The sequence below is a fragment of the Zootoca vivipara genome, chromosome 2 (genome assembly GCF_965207765.1).
Source record: "Zootoca vivipara chromosome 2, rZooViv2.hap1.1, whole genome shotgun sequence".
Taxonomy (NCBI): Eukaryota; Metazoa; Chordata; class Lepidosauria; order Squamata; family Lacertidae; genus Zootoca; species Zootoca vivipara.
Window position 1 is genome coordinate 32,562,516 of NC_142584.1, and position 12,817 is coordinate 32,575,332.

The 12,817-nt window shown below is 43.8% G+C and overlaps 1 protein-coding gene across 1 annotated transcript in view; it reads right to left on the minus strand.

Annotated features, from left to right (window-relative positions):
- The window catches only part of EVPL (envoplakin), a 50,566-nt gene extending 41,581 nt beyond the window's left edge, over nt 1–8,985 (minus strand). Inside the window, exons 1-2 of the mRNA XM_035104522.3 lie at nt 8,863–8,985; nt 920–997 (exon numbers count right to left, since the gene is read on the minus strand). Coding sequence (XP_034960413.2) covers nt 920–960 — 41 coding nt within the window. The 5' untranslated portion in view covers nt 961–997; nt 8,863–8,985. The remainder of the gene's footprint in view (nt 1–919; nt 998–8,862) is intronic.
- Between the last annotated feature and the right edge of the window lie 3,832 nt (nt 8,986–12,817).

Below are 12,817 nucleotides of genomic sequence, written 5' to 3' on the forward strand. Positions count from 1 at the left end.
AGCCAGAATATGAAATAAAAATGAAATAGATACGCAACAGTAGGTGAATGAGCTTGGCCCTAACAATTCAGTCAGCCTCTTTTCACTAGTGGTCTAACAGATGCTTCTGCAAAAAGGCACATAAGACGCAACATGATAACTAATAAATGACCCATTCATTCCTTTCATTCCAGTGTATTCTGGGACTCAGAAAGTCCCTGCCACATAGCACACTTTAAAGGTTATTTTCAAAGGCAAAGCAGGTATTCTGAAGATGGAGTCAGGACAACTCGTTGAACTGGCTCAGCTGCAATGTCAGTAACTTTCTATGCACACTGGGCAGAAACCGTTGTAAACAGTACTGGTTTGGCAGGACCTGAGCTAAAATAAGTCTTGGGGTGCTACAAATAAACCCTCTAGGGCATCCACTGAGTACAACGGTGAAATGTACAGAGAGAGAAGGGTGAAAGAATTCCAGAATTATTGGTAGCTCGTTGCTTGTTTTTATTCCTATCACAGGCAGATATCAAGAACTGTTTGTAGCTGGGATAGGACAGTGGAGAAGTCTTGTGATGGCTGCCGGCCATGGCATGATGTGGAAGCATCAGGCAACACAGGAAAGGTGTGCCAGCAAAACTTCTGGTAAAGACTGAACCTGACTGAAGTGGTGATGTCATCATCATCAGAGTTCCTTTGAATGTCATTCTTTGTTGTTTAGTCATTTAGTCGTGTCCGACTCTTCGTGACCCCATGGACCAGAGCACGCCAGGCCCTCCTGTCTTCCACTGCCTCCCGCAGTTTGGTCAGACTCATGTTCGTAGCTTCGAGAATGTCATTCTAGCTAGCTGCAAAGAACCCCAGTGGCACTGCAATAGTTTGCAAAAGTAGTTCAGATGTTCCTTCACACAAATACAAATCAAGCATTCTTGTGTGCCCTTACCTGCTACTGCCCAGGGTGCTTTGGACATCTGGACAGGACATCACAGGAGCTGGTAGGTCCAATGGCCGTGGGAAAGTTCTGAAATGAAGATCATGAGAGATATTCAGACATCAATTCTATGAGTGAACTCTGGCTATCATGAGCTAAAAGGCAAAATAGCAAAGATGTATGTTTTCAGCTTCAAATATCATCATGCAAATAGGGACAAGGTGTGGGACATGGGTATGGATGGTAGGCAGGCAAAGAGTGCTATAATAAAAATATAAATGCTCTGCTGGATCAGGTTAAAGGCCTATTTAATTCGGCCAACCAGATGCCCGTGGAAAACCCACAAGCAGGGAGGGAGGATAAATCCAATTCAGTAGCCATTTAAAGCTGAATCTATCAAAACTGAACTTTCCAACACATTATGCAAACTGAAACATGGCCTTGTTTCAAAATTTGCACTTCTTATTGATTTCATGACTCCTTTCTCAAACAGGCTATTCTGTGTTATTTTGAATGCATATAGCAACTTGCAATGTATGACCACAGTCATACACATTGCTGTTTATTTTCTTGGCCGAGGTGTTTAGTATGCGATCAAACATACCTTTCAATCTGGTTGTCAAAAGAAAGAAAAGCTGAGAAGTTTGTGTGTGTGTGTGTGTGTGTGTGTGTGTAAAGATACTATACAAAGTACTAGGAGTGAGCCAATAGGAACGCTCTGGATATAATAGGCACAATTAATCCAAAGTTAAATGGATTTCTTTCAATGGAAGAGATTTAAACACATTCTTAATGGGGCATGAAAGCATCTAACAACTTAGTCTATTAGAGAGTCTGGGAATGGCAGCTTTTCCATGCTGTAACAATATGAGACAATCTGGACTTTTTACATGGTTAATTCCCGTAGATCATAACATCAAAGCAGTTGGCATAACTTGATATAAAAGGAGATTCCTATTATGAACTATCTTTATCCTGGTACTTAGTCCTTACTTCAAACGTGACCTGGGAGGTATGAGTAAATATCCTGACTTCCCAGTACTTACTGTAAAGATCAGCACATTAATCCTGTGTTGCTAGCAAAGATTAATTATCACCTCCTACAAGAAAGAATTGGGTTCAGCATAGACAATGACATCTTCCTCCAAAGGTTAAGGTTGTGATTCAGGAAACCAGTTAGTCATCTTTAACTAAGGTCATGTCCCTTCAACTTCAAACTTAGCAAAGTAAATGGGATAAAAGACAGGAACTTGTAGGAAATAAACAATAGTACAAAGGAATAAAGACCTGTCCCCCCCTCCATAGAGAATAATTGACCCCAAAACTCCAATAGTTGGGTAGCTCACAAACTCCAACAGGACCCCATCTTTGCTCCTCAACTTTCTCAAGGATCAGCCCTATGCCTTGCTGAACATGGAACAAAGGAATGGGAGAGATCTTTCTGTTGTCTGGCCGGTGTTTGCCTGCATATATTTGAAAGTAATATACAAAAATGTACTATACAGTGGTCCCTCCAGTTACGAACTTAATTTGTTCCGGAGATCCATTCTTAAGTCAAAGCCGTTCTTAACCTGAGACGCGCTTTTCCTAATGGGGCCTCTGGCACGCAACTTCCACTCACATCCCGGGGCAAAGTTCGCTTCCAGGAGCACCTACTTCCGGGTGAGTGGAGCTTGTTACCCAAAGCATTTGCAAGGAGGACGGTACGTCACCAGAGGTTCCACTGTATTAAGGAAGATAGCATCTTTCTGGCTCCATCGCATTGTGCATTTGCCTTATGGGTTGCCATTCTTGCTTTAATGCCTCACTAACTCTAGGCAGACCCTCCCTTTTCAAAGATTCGCCCTGCCTGAAAAAACAAAGCCAAGGCACAGATGTTCTTGGAGGCAGAAAAAGAATATTAGATGCGCTCTACAAGTTATTCCTCAGCCTCAGTGCCTCAGATCCAAGGAGCCAAGCCAAACCGCCTTGCCTGTGTTCAAAGTCATAGGTGCACAATCTCACCTCCTGCTGAACCAGGTGGCACATAGCTTATTCCTAGGGGCAAAGCATCAACTAATCAACACCACACCCACCTTTGGGGCCAGAGCAGGTTATCAAGACAGCCAAAGGCATGAAGAACTGGCAGTTGCTACAACACAAAGATGGAGGTCTCCATGTCTCCTTCGGATTCCTATTCCCACTCAGGAACAGAATCCCTTTTTGTAAAGCCGCAGCATCAGGACAGATCTCTCTCCTGCCTGTTGAACCTTCCTTACGGAATTCAGGCTTCACACAGGTATTGGTGAGGTAACTGGCATATTAACAGGGCTGCAGACAGCTAAGTGGCCGGGATCTCAATGCAGGACTGCAACAGGCTTTATTGCGAGCAGAGCGAAGAGATGGAGGCTAGGCTGTGCTCAAAGAGATCGCACACAGCTAAGCCACAGTATCTGAATAAGACACTGTTTGGAAGACTGGCAGAATCTTTACAGTTAGACTAACCTCCTCCTCCTCTCTCAGACATATGCTTTTGTGAGGGGCATGCAAAGACTCTGGATTGTCACTACACAACAATGTGCACCTGTAAAAAATTTATACAGTGGGCAAGAATACTTTCATAACACTCAGTACTGTGGCACAAGTTTTACTTGTGCTTCTCTTTCAGGCTGGGATGAATATGACAATGGAGAAAATGTAATATATACACTAGTTGTTGTAATAATAATAATAATAATAATAATAAATATTTATACCCCGCCCATCTAGCTCTCCCCAGCCACTCTGGGCAGCTCCCAATTGAATATTAAAACAATACAGCATTAAACATTAAAAGCTTCCCTAAACAGGGCTGCCTTCAGATGTCTTTTAAAATTAGGATAGCTACTTATTTCCTTGACATCTGATGGAAGGGCATTCCACAGGGAAGGGCATTCCACAGAGAAGGCCCTCTGTCTGGTTTCCTGTAACCTCACTTCTCGCCATGAGGTAATGCCAGAAGGCCCTCGGCGCTGGATCTGAGTGTCCGGGCTGAACGGTGGGGGTGGAGATGCTCCTTCAGGTATATAGGACCAAGGCCGTTCAGGGCTTTAAAGATCAACACCAACACTTTGAATTGTGCTCGGAAACGTACTGGGAGCCAGTGTAGATCTCTCAGGACCGGTGTTATGTGGTCCCGGCAGCCGCTCCCAGTCACCAGTCTAGCTGCCGCATTCTGGATTAGTTGCAGTTTCCAGGTCACCTTCAAAGGTAGCCCCACGTAGAGCGCATTGCAGTAATCCAAGCGGGAGATAACCAGAGCATGCACCACTCTGGCGAGACAGTCCGCCAGCAGGTAGGATCTCAGCCTGCGTACCAGATGGAGCTGATAGACAGCTGCCCTGGACACAGAATTAACCTATGCCTCCATGGACAGCTGTGAGTCCAAAATGACTCCCAGGCTGCGCACCTGGTCCTTCAGGGGCACAGTTACCCCATACAGGACCAGGGAGTCCTCCACACCTGCCCGCCTCCTGTCCCCCACAAACAGTACTTCTGTCTTGTCAGGATTCAATCTCAATCTGTTAACCGCCATCCATCCTCCAACCGCCTCCAGGCACTCACTCAGGACCTTCACCGCCTACACTGGTTCTGATTTGAAAGAGAGGTAGAGCTGGGTATCATCCGCATACTGATGAACACCCAGCCCAAACCCCCTGATGATCTCTCCCAGCGGCTGCATGTAGATGTTAAAAAGCATGAGGGAGAGGACAGAACCCTGAGGCACCCCACAAGTGAGAGCCCAGGGGTATGAACACTCATCCCCCCCCCACCACTTTCTGAACACAGCCCAGGAAAAAGGAGCGGAACCACTGTATGACAGTGCCCCCAGCTCCCAACCTCTCTAGACGGTCCAGAAAGATGTTATGGTGTCAAAAGCTGCTGAGAGATCCAGCAGAACTAGGAAACAGCTCTCACATTTGTCCCTAGCTCACCGTAGATCATCAACCAGCGCAGCCAAGGCAGTTTCAGTCCCATGGTGAGGCCTGAATCCTGATTGGAAGGGATCCAAATGGTCCGCTTCTTCTAGGCCTGCCTAGAGTTGTTCAGCAACCACCCGCTTAATCACCTTGCCCAGGAATGGTAGATTTGAGACTGGGCAATAGACCATATTGGCCGGGTGTAAAGATATTTTTTTAAGAAAAGGTTTAATGACCGCCTCTTTCAGCGGGTCTGGAAAGCTTCCCTCGCAGAGGGAAGCATTCACCACCCCGGAGAGCCCATCGCCCAGCCCTTCCTGGCTCACTTTTACTAGCCAGGATGGGCAAGGATCAAGGAGACAGATGGTCGGTTTCACTTGTCCAAGCAGCCTGTCCTGTTATATGTCAAATAAATGAGAAGAATGTACTTTGGCATTTTCACCTAACAGCCTTTATCCTGAATTGCCCTCCAAAATATCCAGAGAAGGGAGAAGACATTTACATAATATTTTGATTGTTTAAAGGGCAACACGGAGTGAGAGTTGCTGTTGGATGAGTCAGGCAAAACAGGACGACCAATTATGATGCATATTTTCAGCCTGCAGAACCCCCTGAGGAAAATGTCTTACTTCACAATGATATGCAAATGGGGTTAAGGACTGATAACATATCCACTTTTTCAGCTCTGTCTCAACTTGCTGGACTTCAGCATTTTGACTTATTTATTTGATGCTTTGTTAAATTCTTTTTTAGCACCGTTTCTACAGTTGCTCCGTGCCATATTAAATTATACTTCATCATTACTGCTTTTAACTCATGAATTTTGAGAGCTAGAAATCCTTGACTCACTGCTCTTGGATCACTACGGTCTTCTGTACTGCACAAAATACTTTGCAAGACATTGGGGAGGAGTTGGAAATGTGTGTGCATTGACCAAATGGCTAGGACATAACTCCCATTCCTGAATGGTGACTCGGTTTCAAGCTGGGTGGCCAATGACAGAACCAGCCTATCTGTAGACCTAAGGTATGTCTGGCAATTTTGGTTTCGCTCAGTTTTTGAGAATTCCAATCTTGCCACTTTTCTTAGCACCAGTTAGAAATGGTCTGAAAAGTTTTCATGACAATCCACCAACATTTTATTTATATATTTAAAAGCATTTAAGAAAGGTAATAGTAAAGGACCCCTGGCAGTTAAATCCAGTTTCGAATGACTCTGGGCTTGCAGCGCTCATCTCACCTTACTGGCTGAGGGAGCCGACGTTTGTCCACAGACAGTTTTTTCCGGGTCATGTGGCCACTGGCCAGCATGACTAAGACGCTTCTGGCGAAACCAGAGCAGTGCACGGAAATGCCGTTTACCTTCCCGCTGTAGTGGCACCTATTTATCTACTTGCACTTTGACGTGCTTTCAAACTGCTAGGTTGGCAGGAGCTGGGACCGAGCAACGGGAGCTCACCCCGTCGTAAGGATTCGAACAGCCAACCTTCCGATCGGCAAGCCCAAGGCTCAGTGGTTTACACCACAGCGCCACCCGCGTCCCTTAAAAAGCATTTATATACCGCTTAATATTTCAAAAATCTCTAAGCCTATTTCCCCCCTTTATAGTATTAAAACAAAAGCAATGTAAAGTCAGTGAAACATCAACCAAATGCATATAAAAATGAATAAAACAGCCACTATCAGGTCACTGCCTGATCTAAGGCGGGTTACATCTTAACCACCATAAGAATATATGATAAACAAAATTAATAAATGGGTCCCCAATTGCATGTTTGAGTTAAAGGTGAGTCCGAATCTGAAAGCATTGAAGACTGCTGCACTAGACCATATCCTATCTGCCACACACCCCACCACCAGAAACTCAGGATGCATTTTTTACTTTTGCTGATTTTCCACATGAATATTTAAAAGCAGGCTAAGAGTGACTGCTGTCCTAAGCCTCTCCGAGGAGGGAGAAAACAGCACAGAGAGACAATTTGCATTAAGAATAATGTTTGCAACGGGGAGAAGAGGAAAGCTATATCCAAACAGATTTGTCAGATGAAATTTAAGTAGCAGAATTAGAACCTGCTGTTGAAGTTTCAAATCTTCCTTTGTGTGCATATCCAAAGAACGGACAAAAGAGCTCCATTTCAGTTTTGCAGAAGCGGAGAAAGAAATAAGTTGTTGATTTGAACAAATTCCAAGTATACAGAATCGTATGGTAGGAACGAACTTAAAAGTCTCTAGGGCAGCCTTCCCCAACCTGGTGCCCTCTGGATATCTTGGAATATAAGTCTTGGGAGTGTTCCCTTGATTTACACACACCTTCAGCTGAAAATGTTATTCTGTTGGGCTCCAAAGCTGCCATTAACTTTTACCAGATTTTTATGGTTCTTGTTTTTATCATTGCATATGGGTTTGATGTTTTTATTGTGTTTTATAATGTACTGTGGTGGTTTTTTAATTGAGCCCTGCCTTGGAATTACATTGTAATGAAAAGCATGTAAGAAATGCTTTAAATCTTCGAGTGGATATTTTGAATAATTTTTCTACTTTTGCTGACAAAAGAATCATAAGTTTTCTCCTCACCCTCATTGTCATTTCTCTCTCTCTTTTCCTTTTTTCCTGTTTGTGTTTTTATTTAGATTAGCTTCTTTTATCTTTGATAGTCTGAAAATATATCGGGTATTTGATACTAACTTCCATATATCTTTTTATCAAACTTCAATAAAATCTGTAGGCGGGGAAAATGCTTTAAATACATCAATAAGAAATCATACTGAAGACATCGGCTGAGAAAGACTGCTGACTTGGGAGCTTCCTTGATGTCTGGGTTCTTTGTTTTTACCACTAAACCAGAAGTATAGACGAGTTCTCACTCCCAAACCAGAAATAATAGGGAACATTCACGGATTTGACGCCCTGAAAGAGCACATGGCAAATATGGCATGTAACTTCTTCCATGGAGATGGGAGAGACCTAACACATGAATCAGATTACTGTATTGTTAGGGGCATATGTAGTCTTTTCTATAAATATTTTTAATCTGCACTCAGGGAATCAGAACACTGCAGCAAGAAACTCATCTCTGCAGCCTGATTAAACTACACAAATTATACGCAGTCCCCGTCTTTTTGTCGTTGTTGCATCCTTTGTTTTGAAATGTTTACTAATTTGCATAATTTGTTCTGCTTTTGCTAGGCATTGCAAACATATCAAGAGCTTAGAAGTCCTTTTAAAAAGAAGGAAAGTGAAGAAGTGCCAGAAAACAATAACCAGGAATCTGAAGGCTATGCTTAGTACTACATTCCCTGCTCCTATGACACCACAGCATGCAAATTCTGCCCCTCCATGTGTCACAAAAGCAGAAAACCGAGAGTTAACCAGAGTGCATAATATGAGAGGTGCCTTGAGAATAGGAAATCAGTTTAGCAACAAGCCCTGATGGCTCATGAGTAGACCTATATATTAAATAAGACACTAGCCAAGGACATTAGATGTGGGGAAGATTTCATCCTCTCCTAAACAATAGGATAGAAAATTTATCCCTCCAAATACAGAGACACTGATACTCCTTATAAAAGGATTCTTGTGTCTTCTCGAGCTAGGAATTCAAGTGTGACTGTGGTAAAGCTTGTAAACTCATGAAGAATCATAACATCTCATAAAAAAAAAATTAAAGAGGCCAGAGGATTTCTCAAACTTTCCACTGGGTGTCGAATTTGCAGTGTGAATTGTTTTGTTAAGTTCAAGAGAGCTTGAAATGGCAAGGGAGGGCCTGGGAAAGGCAAATTCAAACCAGTTCCACTGTACCTCACCCCAATGCTTTTGTTCGGCATTGCAAAGAGTCAAAGAACACATGGGTCTGAAACCTAGACAGGGATGGGCAGAAAGTCCACAATGCCTCCCATGAATACCCAGACCAAAGACTAGCACAAGAAGGTAGTGATGGGAGACATAGGGATAGACAGGAATACGCAAGAGTTGCAAGGAGGGAATGTTACCAAGAAAGCATGAAGATGTTAATACTTACCAACACCCCAACCTTTGTACACATTAGATCTTCGATCTTAAACAGCAGTCGCCGGCGCTGGCTCTACTTCCTCAAAGTACAAGCGTGGGAGTGGCAGAGAACAGCAGTATTGAACTTTCACTGATTTTCTTTATAATCTGTATCAGCCTGGCACATGAAGGTAACTGAACGGCATCAGAAATATGTGAGGAGGGGCTGTGGCTCAGTAGTAAAGCACTTGCCTACTCATCTGCCTATTCATGTCTGCTCATTTGCCTTTTCATTGCTATTATCCACCATCATCTTAATAAGTCCAAAGGAGAAGGAATATTGGGGGGGGGGAAGTACCCATTTTTATCTTGTTTACTTTCATGGAATCAGGTAAGTTGGAGTGGGCCTAGCTGACCATCAAGCCCAACCCCTTCTCAGTGCAAAAAACAAACAAAAAACCCCATAGAGCTAAAGCATCACAAACAGATTCTAGGCCAGGGGCCAACAACATGGTGTCCTTTACCTTGAGCTGTTCATAGAATCATAGAGTTGGAAGAGACCACAAGGGCCATCCAGTCCAACCCCCTGCCAAGCAGGAAACACCACCAAAGCATTCCTGACATATGGCTGCCAAGCCTCCGCGTAAAGACCTCCAAAGAAGGAGACTCCACCACACTCCTTGGAAGAAAATTCCACTGTCGAACAGCTCTTACGGTCAGGAAGTTCTTCCTAATGTTTAGGTGGAATCTTCTTTCTTGTAGCTTGAATCTATTGCTTCGTGTCCGCTTCTCTGGAGCAGCAGAAAACAACCTTTCACCCTCCTCTATATGGCATCCTTTTATATATTTGAACATGGCTATCATATCACCCCTTAACCTTCTCTTCTCCAGGCTAAACATACCCAGCTCCCTAAGCCGTCCCACATAAGGCATTGTTTCCAGGCCTTTGACCATTTTGGTTGCCCTCTTCTGGACACGTTCCAGCTTGTCAGTATCCTTCTTGAACTGTGGTGCCCAGAACTGGACACAGGACTCCAGTTGGTGTTGATGGACTCCCAACTCCCATCAGCCTCAGCCAGCATGGCTGATGATCTCACACCCTTCTTGGGCAAGGTGCTTGAACATCTGGAGGCTATACAAGCCTGGGCTCTCTTGGGAGAGGTGGATTATTTGGAACGATTCAGGCTTCATTCTCATGCCTTGGTCACTCTCACGGATGACTTGTCCTGGGAGACTGGCAGGAGGAATGTCACCCTGTTATTTCTCCTGTACCGCAGCAGCTACAACTAATCCAGAATGTGGCAGCTAGCCTGGTGACTGGGAGCGGCCGCCGAGATCACATAACACCGGTCTTGAAAGATCTACATCGGCTCCCAGTTCATTTCCGAGCACAATTCAAAGTGTTGGTGCTGACCTTTAAAGCCCTAAACGGCCTCGGTCCTGTATACCTGAAGGAGCGTCTCCACCCCCATCATTCTGCCCGGACACTGAGGTCCAGCACCGAGGGCCTTCTGGCGCAGAAGTCAAGTTGCAGGGAACCAGGCAGAGGGCCTTCTCGGTAGTGGCGCCCGCCCTCTGGAATACCCTCCCATCAGATGTCAAAGAGAAAAACAGTTACCAGATTTTTAGAAGACATCTGAAGGCAGCCCTGTTTAGGGAGGCTTTTAATGTTTAATAGATTATTGTATTTTAATTTTCTCTTGGAAGCCGCCCAGAGCGGCTGGGGAAACCCAGCCAGATGGGCGTGGTATAAATAATAAATTATTATTATTACCACCATTGATCTCCTAGATAGCTGGCTTTGCCGAAATTAGGCACCACTTTCTAGAAGATCCTGCGATATGGTGTTTCATAGAGCTCCATCTTGTTGCCCTACACTAGTTAACTATTAGAAGATTCACAAAGCTGCTGAGTAAAGTGATCCAGGGATTTGGAGTGCTGTGCTTTCCGTATGCTGATAACATCTAACTCTACTACTAATTTAATCTAATCCAGGTAAGGCTGCCGAAGTACTAAATGGATGTCTGAGGCCAGTGAGAATCTGAAGTTCAATTTGATGGTGCAGAGGTGGTTTGTCTGACCTGGACAGCGGTGTTCAGCCAGAATATAATTAATCTGGCCCCGAAGGCTGAGTTGCAGTTCTGGGGGCAATGGTTGATTCAGCTTTGTCACAGGAAGTCCAAATGGCTTCCCTGGCAAGTAGCTCCTTCCACCAACTGAGACTGGTCAAGTGTCATATGAAAACACCCTCCAAGCTTATCCATGCTTTGGTAACATCTAGATTTCATTATATCAACGTCTTTGAATGGAGACTTCAGTTATCCCAGAATGAAGGGTTGAATTCAAAAAGGTCATTGCATGAGAGAAGCAACTTCCACCCATTTAAAAAATATGCTTCAGAAGGTTTGAGGAACCCCCAGAACAGATGTTGGGGGGGGGGAACAGAGGAGGAAGACTGAGTCATTCTGCTCTGGCAATGACCATTATAAACAACCCACAGTTGTTGAAATACTGGTGGAGAATAAGGTAAGTGCCATAAGGTCAAAAGAGCCACACTGGTTGCCAGCCTATTTCTAGGCAGAATTCAACTCCTGAATTTCAAAGCCTTTATATGGCTTAGGACCCAGGCATCTCAAAACCACCTCCTCCCATGTTTCTGCCTATTAATGTAATTATTAGAGGCCCTTCTCTACGTGTCCCCGCCTTTTCATTCAGTTGTGGCACACTTTGCCCAGAGAGGTTCAACCTGGCACTGACAGATCTTGCCAGGAGCAGGTGAAGGCCTTTTAATTTCCCATTTACAGCAGATTGCTAGGTTGAATAACTATTACGGCTTGTTTTATTTCATTTACTTTTTGGTCATGCTGATCGTATCAACAACTAAGGTTGGGACAATAATCCTTTAATAACTTTTTAAAACATCTTAAGAAACCCTCCAACTTTCCATTCTGACGGCTTTGGATTCGCACCTTTTAACAGATCCATATCATTGTCTCATCAGTAGATTCTAGGGACAATGCCATTCATCAGCTTGCTCAGATGGTAGCAGTACCTTTTTACAGGTAGTAAATATGCCTCGTAACCCTGTCTCTAACTTGCACAACTTAACTGCAAAAAGTGACCATGCAACGGGGCAATTCTTGCCACCTTGTTCCTTATTCATATACCACTTTATGGCCAACTTTCCTCCTGGAAAGTACCCAAGAGGTACTCTGAAGACCCATAAGGAAAACTTGCATGGCATACTCGAGACAGCACTGACACCACAGCTGCCATTTGAAAGAGGGGCAAATCCATTCATCCACATACCACCACTATTCAGTGCTATAAACTAACTGATGAAAAAGTTTCTCCTTCCCATCTTTCTTCTCTCGTCTTCCTTTTGCTCATTTTTTAAAGTCACGTATCTTTGGTTTATATTCTTTGCACGTATTATCAGTTCCTTTCTTCTCCTTTAAAGCCTCCTTTCCTCCCACTTTTAATCCTGATCCTGCTTTTCTTCTGTTCAACTAGTTCCATGACAGTAAGGGTAGTAGAGTGTTAACCTTTTGCCCAGCTGGATATCAACATAATGAGACAAGCTTTGCTTAGTTTCGAATAAAGTACTTGGAACCGAGAGACCAGCCATAGCTTTGTTATATACAGTATTCACTTCAACTGCTGCTTTGTCTCCTCTTCTCTGGCTCATTTCACCGTTTAGATTGCACGGGCCTGCTTGGTTCATTGTGTATAGCAGCCTTTAAGACCTTTAGAAATAAATATTTCTTTTCACAATTAACAATGTTTAATTTTCTTGAGAGATATGTTCTTGCACAGTGGCTAGTCTTCAAACATATGGAGAGGAGGCAGTTTGATTTACATGAACAGTCACAAAATGCCATAAAAAACACAACAGTGTGTATATAGAAACCTTGAAAAGTTGTCTCTCTTTGGCCAGAAACTGTTCTAGGCCAACTTTGTACCATAGTACAGTAAAGCACTTTTAC